The sequence below is a fragment of the Mustela lutreola genome, chromosome 1, assembly GCF_030435805.1.
Source record: "Mustela lutreola isolate mMusLut2 chromosome 1, mMusLut2.pri, whole genome shotgun sequence".
NCBI lineage: Eukaryota > Metazoa > Chordata > Mammalia > Carnivora > Mustelidae > Mustela > Mustela lutreola.
In genome coordinates this window covers 106,615,810-106,632,812 of record NC_081290.1, presented here as the reverse complement: position 1 = coordinate 106,632,812, position 17,003 = coordinate 106,615,810, and the positions used below count along the sequence as shown (strand labels likewise).

At 34.7% G+C, this 17,003-nt stretch overlaps 1 protein-coding gene across 3 annotated transcripts in view; it reads left to right on the top strand.

Moving 5' to 3' along the window:
• The window catches only part of BANK1 (B cell scaffold protein with ankyrin repeats 1), a 307,483-nt gene that overhangs the window by 134,294 nt on the left and 156,186 nt on the right, over window positions 1-17,003 (top strand). For all 3 annotated transcript variants that reach the window (XR_009353027.1, XM_059172136.1, XM_059172125.1), the window contains exon 7: window positions 6,057-6,253. Coding sequence is in view for 2 of the 3 variants with exons in the window: in XM_059172136.1 (XP_059028119.1) it covers window positions 6,057-6,253 (197 nt within the window). In the remaining variant the exon portion in view is untranslated. The remainder of the gene's footprint in view (window positions 1-6,056; window positions 6,254-17,003) is intronic.

Sequence of the window (17,003 nt, the reverse complement as noted above, 5' to 3'; positions counted from 1 at the left end):
TATAAAATAAACATTGTATGCACAGCAAAGGAAACAATCAACAAAAACAAAAGACAATTAACAGAATGGGAGAAGATATTCACAAATGACATATCAGATAAAGGGCTAATATCCAGAATCTATGAAGAACTTACCAAACTGAACACCCAAAGAACAAATAATCCAATCAAGAAATGGGCAGAAGACATGAACAGACATTTCTGCAAAGACATCCAAATGACCAACAGACACATGAAAAAGTGCTCCATATCACTTGGCATCAGGGAAATACAAATCAAAACCACAGTGAAATACCACCTCACACCAGTCAGAATGGCTAAAATTAAGCCAGGAAACAACAGATGTTGGTGAGGATGTAGAGAAAGGGAAACCCCCCTAAACTGTTGGTGGGAATTTAAGCTGGTGCAGGCACTCTGGAAAAGTGTGGAGGTTTCTCAAAAAGTTGAAAATAGAGCTACCCTGCAACCCAGCAATCACACTACTGGGTATTTATCCTAAAGATAAAAATGCAGTGATCCAAAGGAGAATGTGCACCCCAATGTTTATAACAGCAATGTCCACAATAGCCAAACTATGGAAAGGGCCTAGATGTCCATCAACAGATGGACGTCCATCTAATAGATAAAGAAGATATGGTATACACACACACACACACACACACACACACACACACACACACACTGGAATATTATGCAGCCATCCAAAAACTGAAATCTTGCCATTTGCAACGACATGGATGGAACTAGAAGGTATTATGCTAAGCAAAATAAGTCAGTCGGAGAAAGACAATTAATATATGATCTCACTGATATGTGGAATTTGAGAAACCATAAGAGACTCTTAATCTCAGGAAACAAGCTGAGGGTTGCTGGGGTGGGGGCAGTGGGAAGGATGGGGTGGCTGGGTGATGGACATTGGTAAGGCTATGTGCTATTGTGAGTGCTGTGAATTCTGTAAGACTGATGAATCACAGACCTGTACCCCTGAAACAAATAATGCATGACATGTTAATAAAAAATAAAAATAAATGTAAATTTAAGAAAATCACTAAATGGTGTATGAGCTAAGACTAATAGGACTCTGTTTCTCATTACATGTTCATCACAAGAGGCTATTGCTCCCATTATAACAACAAGCAAGATGATTTTCAAAATCAGTATCTCTTTTTTAATCCAGCAGAAAATTAATGACAAAAAAACCTAAATAACCAAATTCCAGAAAGAGTCCTTCATAAGAAAGAAGAAATTCATGACTTCCTTTATCCTTTACAGAGCAACAAGAACTCACTATTGATGAAGAGTAAAGAGAAACTAGTTGAATGTTTAGCAAACTTTAAGTGGATATACTAGGCTAGTGTGATAGACAAAAATCCCACAGAGCTCCAATTACAGACTGGGTCTGCATCACCCACTACCTCTCTTTTGTAGGCTGTTACAAGTGCACAGAGCTAGTATACCAAGGGCTGGAGGGCAAGAAACCTGAGAGAGCTCCTTGTAAAACATTCTGACCCCTCCCTGAAGTCCTGGTCCTGGCTGCTGAAGAGTGAAAGGGGTCAGGTTTGCTGAGGCAAATCCCACCAAAGCTTTTACCATGAGCTTACAGAGAGCATACGGAGAGGCATCAAAGCTGGAAGAAATACTTCCAAGCTATTGGGATGGTAAGGAGTCTGTCTTAACCACGTATACTACAGAGGCCTCACAAAATCTAAAAGAGATATTCTGATGTGAATTCTGGAGGCAGGACTGGAGGAAAAAAAGAATATCTGGTAACCCAAAAGCTGACAGCCAGTCTGTACAGCAGCTGGGGTTTCTTGAGTCTCGGCAAGGCTCAGATGCCAACCTGTGCTGAAGAAAGTTGTGATCCTGCCCTCAAAATATTTGAGGCCAGTTGTTAATGGAAGCTAAGTAATGATGCAAAAATGACCAAGCTCAGTTCATCGACAGAAAAATTTCACTCCATTCCCAAATGTAGTTGTCTGACTGAGGCAATGGTATGCCTTATTCTGGGGATAAACATTATTTACTTGAGCTCTTTAATATAATACAATAAAAAATTATGAGAAATATGAAGAAGGAAGAAAAAGTGACCCTTGGTCAAGAAAAGAGACAGTGATTAGAAGCAGACACAGAAATGTTCCAGATGTTGAAATAATCAGATGAAATACTAGAAAAGCTATGATAAATATGTTATAGAATCTATTGTAAAAGTTAGGCAACGTGTAAAAAGATGGCAATTTTATCAGAGCAATAGAAATTATAATAAAAAAAAATAAATCCTAGAAATACACAATATCAGAAATTTTTAAAAAATTAAATGGAGTTAATCATAGAAACAACAGAGGAAAAGAGAATCAGTAAACTTGAAGACCATCCAAATAAATTACTCAAACTGAAAAAGAGATGAAAACTCTAGACTCAAAGTAAAGCCATAAAAAAGAACAAGGTCAGTTCATCTACATATTAATTTGACTCCATTCTGATCCAAGCTGCATAGAATAATATTAAATAATCTAACATACTGTAATATTCCCTTAGTAAAAGTGACAGAATGAAGCAAAAAAATTTTGAAGAAATAATGGCCAGGAATGACCCAAAATTGATGAATCACATCAATCCACAGATTCAGTAAGCCCTGTAACTCCCAAGCAGAAAAAATATAAAAATATCATACTAACACACACCATAGTTAAACTGCTGAATCAAAAATAAAAATAAAGTCTTAAAAGTAGTTATAGGGGGCTGAGGAGGAGAGGGTGAAGAGTTTGTAGTGGGGAAAGCACATTCCATAGAGGAAAACAATTTTAAGAATGGTATCTGACCTCTCATCAGAAATAGAGGCTGGAAGACAATACAATACACATGTATATATGATTCCACTTATATGAAATCCAAGAAGAAATCAAACTTACCTATGTTGATGATAATTAGAAAATGGCTGCTTCTGAAGTGGAGAATGACTAAAATGACACATGAGAGAATTTGCTACCATGATAGAAACTTTCTTTTGCTTGTTTTGGGTGGTAATTGCATGGATGTATAAAATTGCTAGAATTCATTAAACTTATTAGTGCAATTTTAAATCATACTTTCATAAAAAAAATTTTTAAGCCCCAGAAACACAAATATCTTTACACAAAAACGTTAGTGATCATGTGATTACAAACATGCCTGTGCAAGATACAGAGGAATCCATTCATATCTCAAATTCTCATAATAATCAAATCATGGTGAAAATACAAAAAGTATCATTTTTATAAAGAGTATACATAAAAGCCTGAACTAGTTCTTTGCATAATCATACCTGTATTGGCATGAATATCTTTATTCATATACATAAATATAATATTATATTCACATGCTGAGTATAATTTGATGTTCTACAAAAATAATGCTAAAGATCATGATTTAATTAACATTAAAATAACCCAACATAGTTCCTATGAATCATTTCAAATTCTTTGAAAGGTTAGCTCTGTCATATTTTAATTTAAAGAACTTAAATTAGAAATTTTTTCGTTATTGACTATGTATATTAGCAGGCTGAGCATTTCCAACTTAATGAAAATAAGCAGGTAAAATAACCTCATCCAAGATAATAGAAAGGGTTGCTGTAAATGATTTATTTAGGCCAATTTAAAACTGATTCATCATTTTATAAAGGACCAACTATTCTGGGGTAAAGCTCTCAAGATCGTACTTTGTAGTAATGAAAAGAATTAGGGATCTTATGGTTGGAACAAAGATGAATTAGGACAAGGATGCTTTAATCTATTGACAAAGAAGAGAGAATATTTACCTAATGCCTATTATGTTTCAGACACTTTGCTGGGCACGTTTTCTGTGTTATGTCCCTTAATTATCTCAGTAGCCTTACAATTTTGGAAGAGAAGGCTAGGCTCAGATAATTAGTAGCATGTTGAAGTTCACATAGTGAATGCCAACTCGAAGCCTGTGCTTTTGCGACTATCGTATTCTACATCGTCTAAAGGTGCTTGTTTGCTCTCTCTCTCTCTCTCTGTCTCTCTGTCAAATAAATAAATAAAAATCTTAAACAAAAAACAGCAACATTTCTATTACTGGTTAGGAACATAAAAAGATACCCTCTAAGACTCTTTCATGTCTGTAACCTCACAAAGTATTCTAGTATATTAATGGATTTTAAGCTGCCACTAGAAATGAAGCAGAGCAATGGGAAATAAAGAAGCCAACCTTCAAATCTGTAGCACCCTTTACTATCGCTATGATCTTAAATCAATAGAACTTCTTCCATACATGTCAGAAAACACAGTTCACAGTAGCAGAACTGTTAAGAAAGGCAGCCTGAAAATCCATGACCTCTTGTCTCAGTCCTTGTTACACTTTTTGATGTACAAGAGAGATTTTTAATGAAGTTTGTTGTTGTTGTTTCTAATATTATATTATTTGAAACAAGGGATTTACTGACAGGGGTTTGGTGAGGTTAAAAGGTGACTGTGCTCCCAAAATGATTAAACATTTCTTTAATGATAAAAACATTTTAAGTTGCATTGACAGTGATTTACAATTTCACCAGAATAGCAGTGTGCAAGAATAATGCAAAAAGCATTGATTGCCAGGTGATGTTTTTTATTTATTTTATGATATGTCAGTGAGACAGATAACCAAGGACTTGTAGAAATCTGATATTATCATGTCAATACTTTCTTGATTAAATTTGCCCTGGTTTAATTATAACAGAAAATTATATTTCATGGTGCCTCTTAATAAAAATAAATAAATAATTATATCTTAATACCTTTGTAAGTAACTACATTTTATTTTGAAGATGGTACCTACTTTAGACAGTTTCAGCTTTCAAAGGCTCATCTTCATAAAATACAAGAATACTATATAAGAAGGGATCAGTGCATTATCATTGAAATATAACCATGGAATTTACCTATAGCTGTTTAGTACTAACACATTTTAAAAGGGGGAAATATTTCCTTACAGCAAAGTTCTTAATGTTCTTAATGTATCCTGGAGGTTTTTATTTTGTTTTCTTTTAAAACATATAAACCAACAAACTAAATACTTTATTCTGCCCTGAGACACCCAAGTGAATTAAAAACTCAAAGTCTCATTTCCTTTTTTGTTCCTTTAGTCTACAAAATAGCAAAGAGGTAAATGAAGCCAGATTCAGTTTTCCAAAATAATATGGAAGAAAATTGACTTTTGTTTTGACACCTTTGTTTCTGTTGCCATAAGCCTTCCAGTTGCTTGCTCCTGATAATGCCACAGCTATTCAAGCAAGCTGGTATGTAATTTCTGTGACACATTTTTTCCAGCGAGGTATGAAAGTATAGCATAATAACAAACCAACACTCATTTCTGTGAGTATGTGTTTTCACTGAGATAGCTGTTTACATTCACTATTTTACAGTTATACATAATTAATACTTCTAATTGATAGTTAATAACCAATTTTGAAACTCTGAAACATTGATATGAAAGCTATAAAATCCTGATGGAAATTTCCATGCTGAAGATGTTTATCAAAGTGCTCACCTGTATTTTCTGTTGCAGTTCCTTTTTGAAAGAAAAATTTTACATAGAAATCTCATATAACCTTTCCAGCAATTATGTGTCCATCTCACCTTCAGAAGGCAGCAAAGTAAGCATGGCAGTAGAAAACACAGAAAACACAGAAAGGTTTTATAGATGGACCTATTTAATATTGTTAGTGTTTGGCTAATATTGAAATAGATTTAAAAAGAGTTATTACAATATGATATTTGTGTTGTTTTATTTTGAATTTAAGAGGTTGATGTGCTTTTCCAAATTAAAGTTACCCCCCAAGTCAGAGGGGAGCATTAGTGCTAGTGAGAATATTAGTTTCTATTTATTGTATGCTGAGAAATACAAAGAAGGAGATGCTTCATTGTTAGAACCACTGATGGTTTCTTACATGCAAAATCACATTGAAAATCTGTTCTACTTTGTGAAAATTACTTTTAGGAGTAGATTGGGTTTGACTTTTTCTTGTGGCATTCCAGACAAGATAAAAACACATTAATCCTTTGCCTCTTATGCTTTCAGATACACATTTCAAAGAACTCCCAACTCTTCTCCACTGTGCGGCAAAATTTGGTTTAAAGAACTTGGCTGTTCATTTGCTTCAATGTTCAGGAGCAACCTGGGCATCCAAGATGAAAAATTTCGCGGGTTCAGATCCAGCACATATTGCTGAAAGGCATGGCCACAAAGAACTCCAGAAAATCTTTGAAGACTTTTCAGTAAGAGTATTTTTTTTTTTTCCATTTTATCTCTAAAACTCTTTTATAAAGCGTGTGTGTGTGTGTGTGTGTGTGTGCGTGCGCACGCATGAACACACCACTCTTTTGGAAATGATGCTACTGCTAGGCCACTTTGTAGTGTCTTTTGGTCCTGAATCATTCATTTTGTTAAAAAGCATTTTGCAAGATAGGTCAACTTGTTTTATTATCACTATAAACCAGCTCTGACTCCATGCTTCCTCCCCTAAGTAGCTCTTTTTTAAAACTTGTCTTTCTGGCTTCTCTATAGTCTGTTCCATATTGAAGAGGAGATGGTGAAAAAGCAATGAAAACACATTACCTTTATTATTTTTTCATTCAAGAGTCTAAGTAAGACACTATTAGGCTATGAAATTAGATAATTATTAGGTTAAAGGAAAACATTTTGATAATCATTCAAAAAGTCTATTCCATAAAAAGTTTATTCATGTTACTTAAATTTGTTTCTCATATGTGATTCCTTTTCTCCGTTAAGTCCCAGATCCTTATTATGAAGATCGAAGCCCCAAATTTCAGAAGGATATTAGCTTAGCATTAGTAAAAATATAACCAAGAGAAGATTTTGAAGGAGGAGACACTATCTTAGTATATAGAATACACTTTGTATTTTTATGATCAGCTTTAGAAGAGAAATTATTTTCTCTTGTAACAAGAGAAATGTATGTACATTTTGCTCAAGAAAGAGAATTATGCTTCTGATGCCTGTTTGGAACAAGAATGTCAAAATTTGTCTTTGGATTCTCAGAAGATAAATAATTTTATTCCCAATGAACAGTTAATATAGAACGTTGAAATGCTATTGGAAGCTTCGGGTCATTTTAGCATTCATTCTGATTATTAGATTAAGTCAATGTAATGTCAGACTTTATAGACTTCAGAGAGTGAAATGATAACCAATCTTTTTTCTCACTTTTAAGAAATAGCACAATAGAATATCTGTTGTTTTAATTTAAAATAAATACAGAAATGAATAAATAAATAAATAAACAAATACAGAAATGAAGTTTTGTAACAAAATTGAAAAGGTACCTATTTTTATTCTATATCCTTCAAATCAGGAATAAGAATTATTTTTAATCCTAAAAAGATTTTAGATTATGACTCTTGTGTATCTAATGAGTGCATTCATTTTAGTAAGTATCTACTCTCTACAGTCATTGACCAGTATATGGTATATGGTATATGTCTCAGGTAAGTCAATGAATCAGTTCAGCCTTGAGCATATTTGCCTACAGTACTCTTGTGCAGTGTCCCTGGGTTGCCTGTGTCAATTCTTTACAACCCTCTTCTCAAATTTTTAACCACTGGTGGACTTAAGTTAAAATTTCCTATGAAAGTCTATAGCATCCAAGGTTAGTTTCTAAGATAAACCCTGATTTTCAGAGTGATGCTTTCCCTTTCCATTCTCCAGTGAAGACTCAGCTTTTAACAGGTGCAGCCCCATGCAAACTGCATGTGCCCCATAAATAACATGAAACTAGATGTGAATTAAGTTTAAAGGTAGGATTTGATGGATATGGGAAATAATTTTCTTTTTCTCTCACATCTGTATTTGTATTTGTACCTCTGCTCTTGTAGTGATAGCAATGATACAAGCTGATGATATTATGGTATTATTATCTATGCTGGTACTGAAAACATGAAGGAAGTGTAGGTGTTAACTAGATAACATTCTCAAAAAAATGAAAGCTACTCATTCATAATGAAGAATTTCTGTTCATAGATTAGCATGGATAGCCTAGATAGAAATTATTGCCTTTAAGTCACTGTTCACTCTTTTATAATGGCTACATTCTAATTTTGCAGTTATACTTGATCATTTATGCTATGAAATTTATTAAGTGATTTTCTATATCTTGTCTCTTTATGAGCAATTAACATTTTGCCAGAATGTCTATAGTAGACATTGCCATTATAAGTGGGATAGATGAATTACTTTGTGAATGTTCTGATGTCAGTGAGGAAGTAACTGTAACAATTACGAGGGACAGCAGTTTTATTTATTTATTTTTAAAGATTTTTATTTATATATTTGACCGAGAGAGAAACCACAAGTAGGCAGAGAGGCAGGCAGGGAGAGAAAGGGAAGCAGGCTCCCTGCTGAGCAGAAAGCCAGATGCTGGCCTTAATCCCAGGACCCTGAGATCATGACTTGAGCCAAAAGCAGAGGCTTAACCCACTGAGCCACCCAGGCATCTCTGGGACAGCAGTTTTATAAGGGCATATTATGGTTATGAATAATTAAATATAACAATTTTGTAAACTGCCAAAGGCCTTTTCATGAATGCGTGGTTAAGGAAACAGGAACAAATATATTTCAGGTTGTGACACACATGGAAAAGTGTGTTTCCTGTTGACTTATTTTTCTGATCATTCTTCTCATTATCAGTTTTATTTAAATAAATCCAAACATCATCTTAGTGAAAGTATGCCAGATAAACACACATTGAAATTTTATATTCTAAATTATAGTAGCTAAGTCTTTTTAAAAGTGTGTAAACCTGGTGATTCACAGACCTGTACCCCTGGGGATAAAAATATATGTTTATAAAAAATTAAAAATTAAAAAAAAAAGTACATCTAAATCTGATAGAGAAAAAAATGCACAATCTCATTATGCTGCTATAATACTTTGTTTTCTTTAATAGTATTTACATAGCTTTAATTTTATAATCACATTCTGATAAATCTAAGATTGTGACATATGTGTTCAGACTTTCCATTATAAAAAGCCTTTCCATTAATCATTGTTTCTGAATTGTTGAAAGGAGTAGATATTCTTCCAGGTTTGAGGGTTACAATCCAATGAACCATATTTCTGTACAGAAGAAATATATATTTTTTAAATTCAAACATATTTTGCCCCCAACTGATTGACTGATGTGTTCAATTCTTTCCAATCTCCCATCAGTGAAACACTATTAATTCTAGAATTTCACAGAGAATTACAGCACAGTGTGTTTGGTCATTCTGAATAAAATGGTTAGAAGGAAAAAAGCAATTGTGATTTTTAAAAACATAGAAAAAGAGAGAGAGAACCATTGGCAAGCATTCATAAACAAACAAATGCCATATCTTAGTGAAACTATATGAATAATAAGAAAAAAGAAGAGAAAAAGCTTCAAATCACATCTCTTACATTTCTTCATGACATTTTTCCTTTGAGAAGCTAATAATTTATACATAATATATGAACAGAACCTTTTTATTATGAATGCATAGCTTTCATGTTTTAAGAACATCATCAAATTAATACCTACATTTCTTTTCCGATTTCAGTACTATTCAGTACTATTACAGATAATAATACCATATATTTCTATGGTCTTTCAAATAAATTACTCTTTTCGGTTTTAAATAAATTGCTCGGTTTCTGACAATGTCTCCTGGGAGAATCACTCTGAACGGTGGATGAACAAAGAGGGTAAGGGTTGGTATTTAAATCTACAACCGAATGTGAACCACGATTTACTTAACACATTTCTTGAGGAAATCTCAGACTATTGCAAATAACAAAAAGTAATATTGACAACTAATTCAGCCCTCCAAAAAGTCAAACTTTTAAATACAAAAAATAGCTGAAAAATTGAAAATAAACAGGAACTTGGCCACAAATTAAGTCATACTTTGTGATTCAGCACGTACAGCAAAAATTACGTGTTTTAAACAAAATAATATGTGATATTTCCTTATATTATCCAGACTGTGTCACCCCATCCTTCTCCAGTTTAGCACACTTAACCAAATGACATCAGTGTGTAAATGGACAGGGAGTTAGAGATATATCCTCCTCTCTTGGCTGAAAGTGGAGTTGGAGAACAGATTTTACTTCTCTTTGGAGCAACATTCAGATTATCTTTTTCTTCCACCACAGTGTTCTCTTATGTAGTTTTATGTGTGTGTGAATAAGATCTTAATCATCAGTCATTTTCATTAAAATTTTAGGAAACAGAAAATCAGCTTTCCATGCACTTTCTCTAGCTGGCTTTTCAGAAGGACTCTTCACTGGAAATCTTTCGGTTGTTCACATCTCTGATGAGATTTCTGTGACATCTTGCTCTCATTGACTTATCCCAAAACTGCTCTTTGACCCTGTGGACAGTGGGCTTGTGTGTGTGTGTGTGTGTCTGTGTGTGTACGAGAGAGAGAGAGAGATTCTGCTCCCCTAATATATGTCAGACAATGACTCTGGAATTTTTTCAAATGGTCCAGAGTTTGCAATGAAAGTACAGAGAAGTAGATGTTGAAGCACTTTGAGAATCCCTTCATAAAGCAATGATTGACTGGTATAGATAAGCTATTATTCAGAAATAAGAAATTAGAAATTAGACTTCATGTTTAGGCCAGTGAACATCACTTAGCATTGCTCACTTGGTGTTGTACATACTGTTTGTTCTCTAGTAAATTGCTCATTTAGTTTAGTATATGTTAGTATATACTAATTCAGGCTGCATAGCAGCATACTCCGCTTTGCCAATGGGGTTTTTCTTCCTGTAAGTCTAGAAGCGCATAATGGGCAATGGGTTCCCTTCCCGTCCCACTGTTGGGTGCACAGAAGATGCTCAGTATGTATTTAGTCTTGATGAGGCAGAAGCTAAGTGTCCAGTTTAAGAGCGTGTTTGATCTCACTTACCCAATAATATGCTTAACTAGGTCCCATGATGTAAATAAAATAGTTGGTCATATTCTCTTTATATTCAGGATTTTTTTTAAAGTTTAGTTTTAGAGAATTCATGGACAAATATCCCAACTTCTAACTTCAGCATATATTTTTAATAGGCCAGCCTACAATGAATTTTAAAACTCTGGCCTATGTTCAATATTGATGTTATTTTAGAACCGAAGAACCTGGAACAAGTCACATAACTGCACTCGACTGCAGGCATTACAAATTCATGTTTCAGTTATGCTTTTGGAACTACTTAGCAACCTTTTCCTAAAATCCCATTAAATGCACCATAGTGGCTATTAAAGAATTTTGTTCCTCTGTAAGTCTGCAAACCCAGTTTTAATACTCTAACTCTGCAGTTCTAAACATCCTGTTAAATTCCCTCAACTCCTCTCTCTTGTTTGTCAAATTTTCCATTTTTCTCTACACATAGGGCCTTGGGATTCAGCCAGCTCTGGATTTGAATCCTGATTTCATCATATACCAAGTTTGCATCCTTTAACAATCTCTTCACTTTCTCTTGGCATCGGTTTCTATATCTGCAAATGGAAAAAAAAAAATTCCTTATGGGTGTTTTTAGGACCTGAGAAAATAAATGTGAAAGTATTAAGTACATAGTAAATCCACAACAAATTATATTGCATCCACCTTCTTTCCTTTGATTTGTTATTGTTTAAATCAATTTTAGTTCTCCCCATCAATCACACTGTCTCTTCCTCTTGCATCATTAATCTTTCCCATTATACTGACTCCTCCCTGAACAAACATGTTCAAACACATACATGTAAACTTGTGTGTTTGCACAGACAGGCACACACACACACATTCTAACAGCTCTGCTTTCTCTTCGATTTGTTTTTCAAAATCAGAATTAACTGAAGTTATAGCTCTTCATTTTGCTCTGAAGCTGCTCTCTCAAAGGCCATGAGTAATCTACCATAGATCAGATCCATTGGCTTCCTCTAAGGTGTCCTATGGCTCAGGCTTTGGCATAGGTTTCCATGATCCTGCCATCTCCCTAAATTTCCACTGATACCTCATGAGTTTCTTCTCTTACCCCAACAGCTAAAGTTCTTCCTATACAATCTTTTCTTATGACTGATAACTAAGTCATTGTCTTTAACTTGGGCCTTTCTCCTGACTTAAGACTCCAGGTACAGTTTGCAAATATTGTTATCTTTAATGTATTTGCTTCAGACATGGGCAGTCTCCAGTATTCTAAGAAGGGTCGCACCCCTGCTTATAGTGGCTAGCTGGTCTTTAAAGTCCCTAGCAGTCTTATGTTTTTATAATTATTTGTCTTCTAATTCCTCAGAAACCTTCCAAACTTGAGTTCTTTTGTTTTTCTCTGGCTTCATTAAAACCAATTAGCTTGTGAGAACAGATCGTCTCGTGCTGTCACATACATGCCTGCTGGTCAAAAGGAAATGCAATTTCAGTGAGTGCAAAATTAATCACAAATGTTAATAAGAGCAATCAGTATTGACACCATAGCTTTAGTGAGTAGACCTCATGAAATAAACACAATGATATGCTTTCAGAATGAAAGAATACAAAAGCAAGTGAATTGAAATTTCACTGGGAAAATAGGAGTCTTAGAAATTTTTGTCTATTAATTGACTTTGAATTTCAGTCATTCCTGGTGGTTGAGGATATGAAAAAGTATTTAATGTAATCCAGTGAAGACAGGGTATATACTTCTCTACTGGTATTTTGGCATGGTTTCTCCTTTATATAAAGCCCTCTCCAAGGTCAGATTACATGAGAAAAATGGAGAAACATATATATTTTTTTAAAAAAGAATATTCATCAAATATCATAGCTCTGCGCCAAGCAGGATGATTTCTTCATTCTCCTTATGTAGCAACACCTTCCTTGGATATATATGGATGTGAGAAATTAAAGATTATGTCTGACTTATTTTGCCTCCAAAAATATAGAAGAAAAATAGATGGTACCAGTTAAAGTCTAAATATTGGGTTTGTTTTGAATAAATTAATCAACTTTCACTTGAACTGGAAAATCAGTAATCTCTTTCATTTTAGTTTGGCAAGTCAAGTCATTGACTTATTCAACAAGTATTTCTTGAGTACCTATTATGTATCAGTATTGTTCTAGACACTGGGAATTCAAAACAGACCAAAACTCCAGTTGCCATAGAATTTAAACTCTAATGGGAAAAAAAAGACCATAAACAAATAAATAGGACATATAATGTGTCAAATGAACATTAGTGTTTAACACCAAGAAGAAATAGGAAGCATGGCATTGTGTTGAGTGGTACGGAAAACAGTTCTGGTAAGAGAAAACTAGCACAGTGAACACCAAGACCCAGGGGTGGATGTGCCTGGCATGTCCATAAAAGAGCAAGTTGGCAGGTGTTACTGAAGCAGAATAAACGAGCTAGAAGGAGAATAGTAATAGGGTCAGAAAGGTCACACAGGCCAGTATCTGAAGAGTGGTGTAGGCAGAGGTGAGGAATTGGGAGAATGAAAGCCATTAAGGAATTCCAAAGAGAGGTATGACAAGTTCTGATTTAACTCTCTAACTTCTACTTTGACAACAGACTGTAGAGGGCAAGAGCAGGAGGGATGAGAACTGATTGGAGACCGTCCCAATCATCCAGAAGATAAATGACAAAATGACAGCAGTTTAGACTAGGATAACAGTAAGAAGTGGTCAGATTAGAAATATTCCAGTATTTTACAGGAAAGCCAACTAATTTACTGATTATTTGGCAGCAAAATGGAAAAGAGGTGAGTAGTCACTGATGTCTCCAAGGATTTTGGTACAAGGAATGAATTGCTTCCTATGTATTGAGATGAAGAAGATTGTGTGAAGAAGCAGTTTGTCAGGGAAGATCAGTAGTTTGGTTTTAGGTATGTTAAATTTTAAATACTTATTAGACATTGCGAAGTTTAGAAGTTGAAGTGATGGGGTACCAGCAGAAAATAATGAGCAGCAGGCCTTGAAGTAGAAAGAGACATCAGGGAAAAAAACCAGAGAGAGGGAAATTTTCACAGAGGAGATAGTCAACTGTGCGCAATGTTACTGACAAGTTAACTAAGATAAGGACAGAGAATCCACCTTTGGGTTTAGCACTGTGGCCATCAAAAGCAGTTTGTGGGAAGTACCTAAGAGCGGGAGGTACAGTCAGAGGTGTGGGAGAGGTAACAAGCCATGACATGATTAGAGAGAGACAGTTCTTTGGGGTATTTTACTATAAAGGGAGGAGAGAAAAGGTATTGTAGCCAGTAGGGAACATGGGGTCAATAGAGGTGTTGGCTTTTCATTTTTTTAAAGATTGAAGAAAGCGCCTGGGTGACTCAGTTGGTTAAGTGTCTGCTTTAGGCTCAGGCCATGATCTCAGGGTCCTGGGATTTTGCCCCACATTGGGCTCCCTGCTCAGCAGGGAGTCTGCATGTCCCTCTTCTTCTGCCCCTCTCCCTGCTCATGTGCTTGTTCTCTTTCATTCTTTCTCTCTTTCAAGTAAATAAAGTCTTTAAAAAAATAATAAAGATTGAAGAAATTGGGGAACCTGGGTGGCTTAGTTGCTTAAGTGGCCAACTCTGGATTTCTGCTCAGGTCATGATCTCAGGGTCCTGGAATCGAGCCCCATGTTGGACTCCATGCTCAGCAGGGAGTCTGCTTAAGGATTTTCTCTCTCCCTCTCCCTCCACCCTTTCTCTCTCTCTTTCTCTCTCTTTGAATAAATAAATGAATCATAAAAAAAGGGTTGAGGAAATTACATGCTTGAATAGGATAAAAAGGATGCGAATACCAACAATATGTGTGTATGTCCATTTATACGTGTATATTTATATATTTCTCCTTAAAAACTAATCACAATAAAAAGTCTTTCCAAATGTTGGAACAGTGTTTCAGTGGGAGAACAGAGAGATTAAGATGAAATCTTCTAAGGGCTCATGAGCACCATGATACTTGGGAATGATTCTGGTGAATATTTTACTCTAATTTATTTTTCTCAAATATTATTGGGTGTGTCTTATCAGCTGTGTGTGGAAACAAGTGTGAAGCATATTCTATATCAGACATACATTCCCTCCAACGGGTTAGAAATCTCTGGTGAAAATCATTTAGGGGAGGAGAGACACAGCCTCCAGCTGGGATGAGTATCTTGGAAAAAAAGGGAGCTGACAGGGGTAAAAATCAGAGTGTTTTCATCTGTCAGACATTAACGTCCACTTGCATTGACGAATCTTAGACTCAAATCCTCAATTTGAGCCTGTGGCTTAGACTTCATTCGAAACAAGAACCTCTCTGCCTTTATTAGTGTTTAATTTGTTTTTTTCTCTGTACTGCCGAGTCCACTTATTCAAATCTGGCTCTCACTAAAATATCAGTAAGCCAATTAATCCATTTCCTTAATGAGAACTCTCTATTACAAGAATGGGTTACTGCATAGATTTATATTGAATCTATCAATCTTGCATTGGGTGGGGAGAATGCCAATTATCCGAGCAATCTAACTCGTTACCGCGGTATTGGACTGCATTGCAGAACAAGCCTGCAGACGATTACAATAGCATCGTGGGAATGGGGAGGTCTTGGAGTTGATTATTTGCTGAAGACCTGTTACATATGTGGTTGGGCTAGAGGCTCTATGCACACTTCCCTTTTCCATGTTCTCCACTATTCTCTGGGGGACTGTTACTTTCTTTATATTTTGGGAAGTGGAGACTCATAAGTTGGAGAGTGAGTAAAATTTGGAGCCAGAATCTTCATCAGATGGCTTCCAAAAGAGAACGCTAGCTGAAAAATAATAAGAACCTACTAACTTTAGGGTCTCACTATGTGAATTCTGTAATGATTAGAATGATTCTTCCCAATTTTTGCATAGACTATAAAAGTGGAAGAGAAAGGGAATGGATTTTTGTATCAGCATTAAGGGAGCCAGAATGATCTAAATTTTAATAATAAATACTGAGTGAGCCAGGTCCTTGCCTCCAATCTGCTTATGCTCTCTGCCCTTGTATTCCAACCTTATACCCATAAAATGCTTCTAAATCGAATGTTACCTCAATGTTATATTGTTATCACTAAAATCACTCCCCCATATTTATTGAGCACTCATTCTGTATCTGATACAATAGGATTGTTAGAGGAGGGAAGGAGAACAGAGAAAACTCTACTTATATTTTTCTCTGAAATCCACTTTATTAACTATTAGAATGTTGTAATTTTCCAAATTATATATACAAAAGCCTTTGGAATTTATAAAGCTTATCATAATTTTTAAACTTCCCTATGAATGTATTTTATTATTTCAGTTAGTTTGAGAGTTATTTTAATACCTAATATTTTATAATTTTAAAAATTGCATAAATGATGCATGAATAGTCCATATTATGAATTTTTTTCTTTCCTGTTTGGGATATTACTCCTGAAGTAAATGTAGCAAATAATATTAATCAAATTTCCTTTTAAACAGGTTATACTGTAACATCCCTCAATCAGAGAATGAATATGGTTTTGTTCTGTTGTGTTTTTTTAGTCTGTTTTCTACTTATTAAGTCAATAGAGGTTTTCAATTCCCAGAAAAACCTAAGTGGTCATAATCTGAGTAGTAGAGATTGGTATTTAGCAATAGTAAGCTAATGCTGTTAGCCTTTCCCTTGTGCTTATATTCTAGTTAGTGGTGGAAAGACAGTAAATGAATAAGCAAACAAGGTAATTTCAGAAAATGATATATGCTATGAATATTTTTATTTAAAAAATTAAATTCAATTTAAATGTAGTTATAAAAATGGGATTTTGTCACATTATGCTTAATATCAAGAGTTATAAATATAGATCTCCATTTTTTTTATTTTAGATCTCCATTTAATATTAGATATTGTGGTATCTTCATAATATAATCATGTGTTAATATAATTCATATGTTAACACATTCAAGCCTAGACTCTATTTCCTTTATCACACTATCAATTTGCAATAGTACATCAGAGTTTATAATTACATATTAATGTATGTGGATATGTGTTTAATATCTGTGCCACAGAACTGTAAATTCCTCACAAA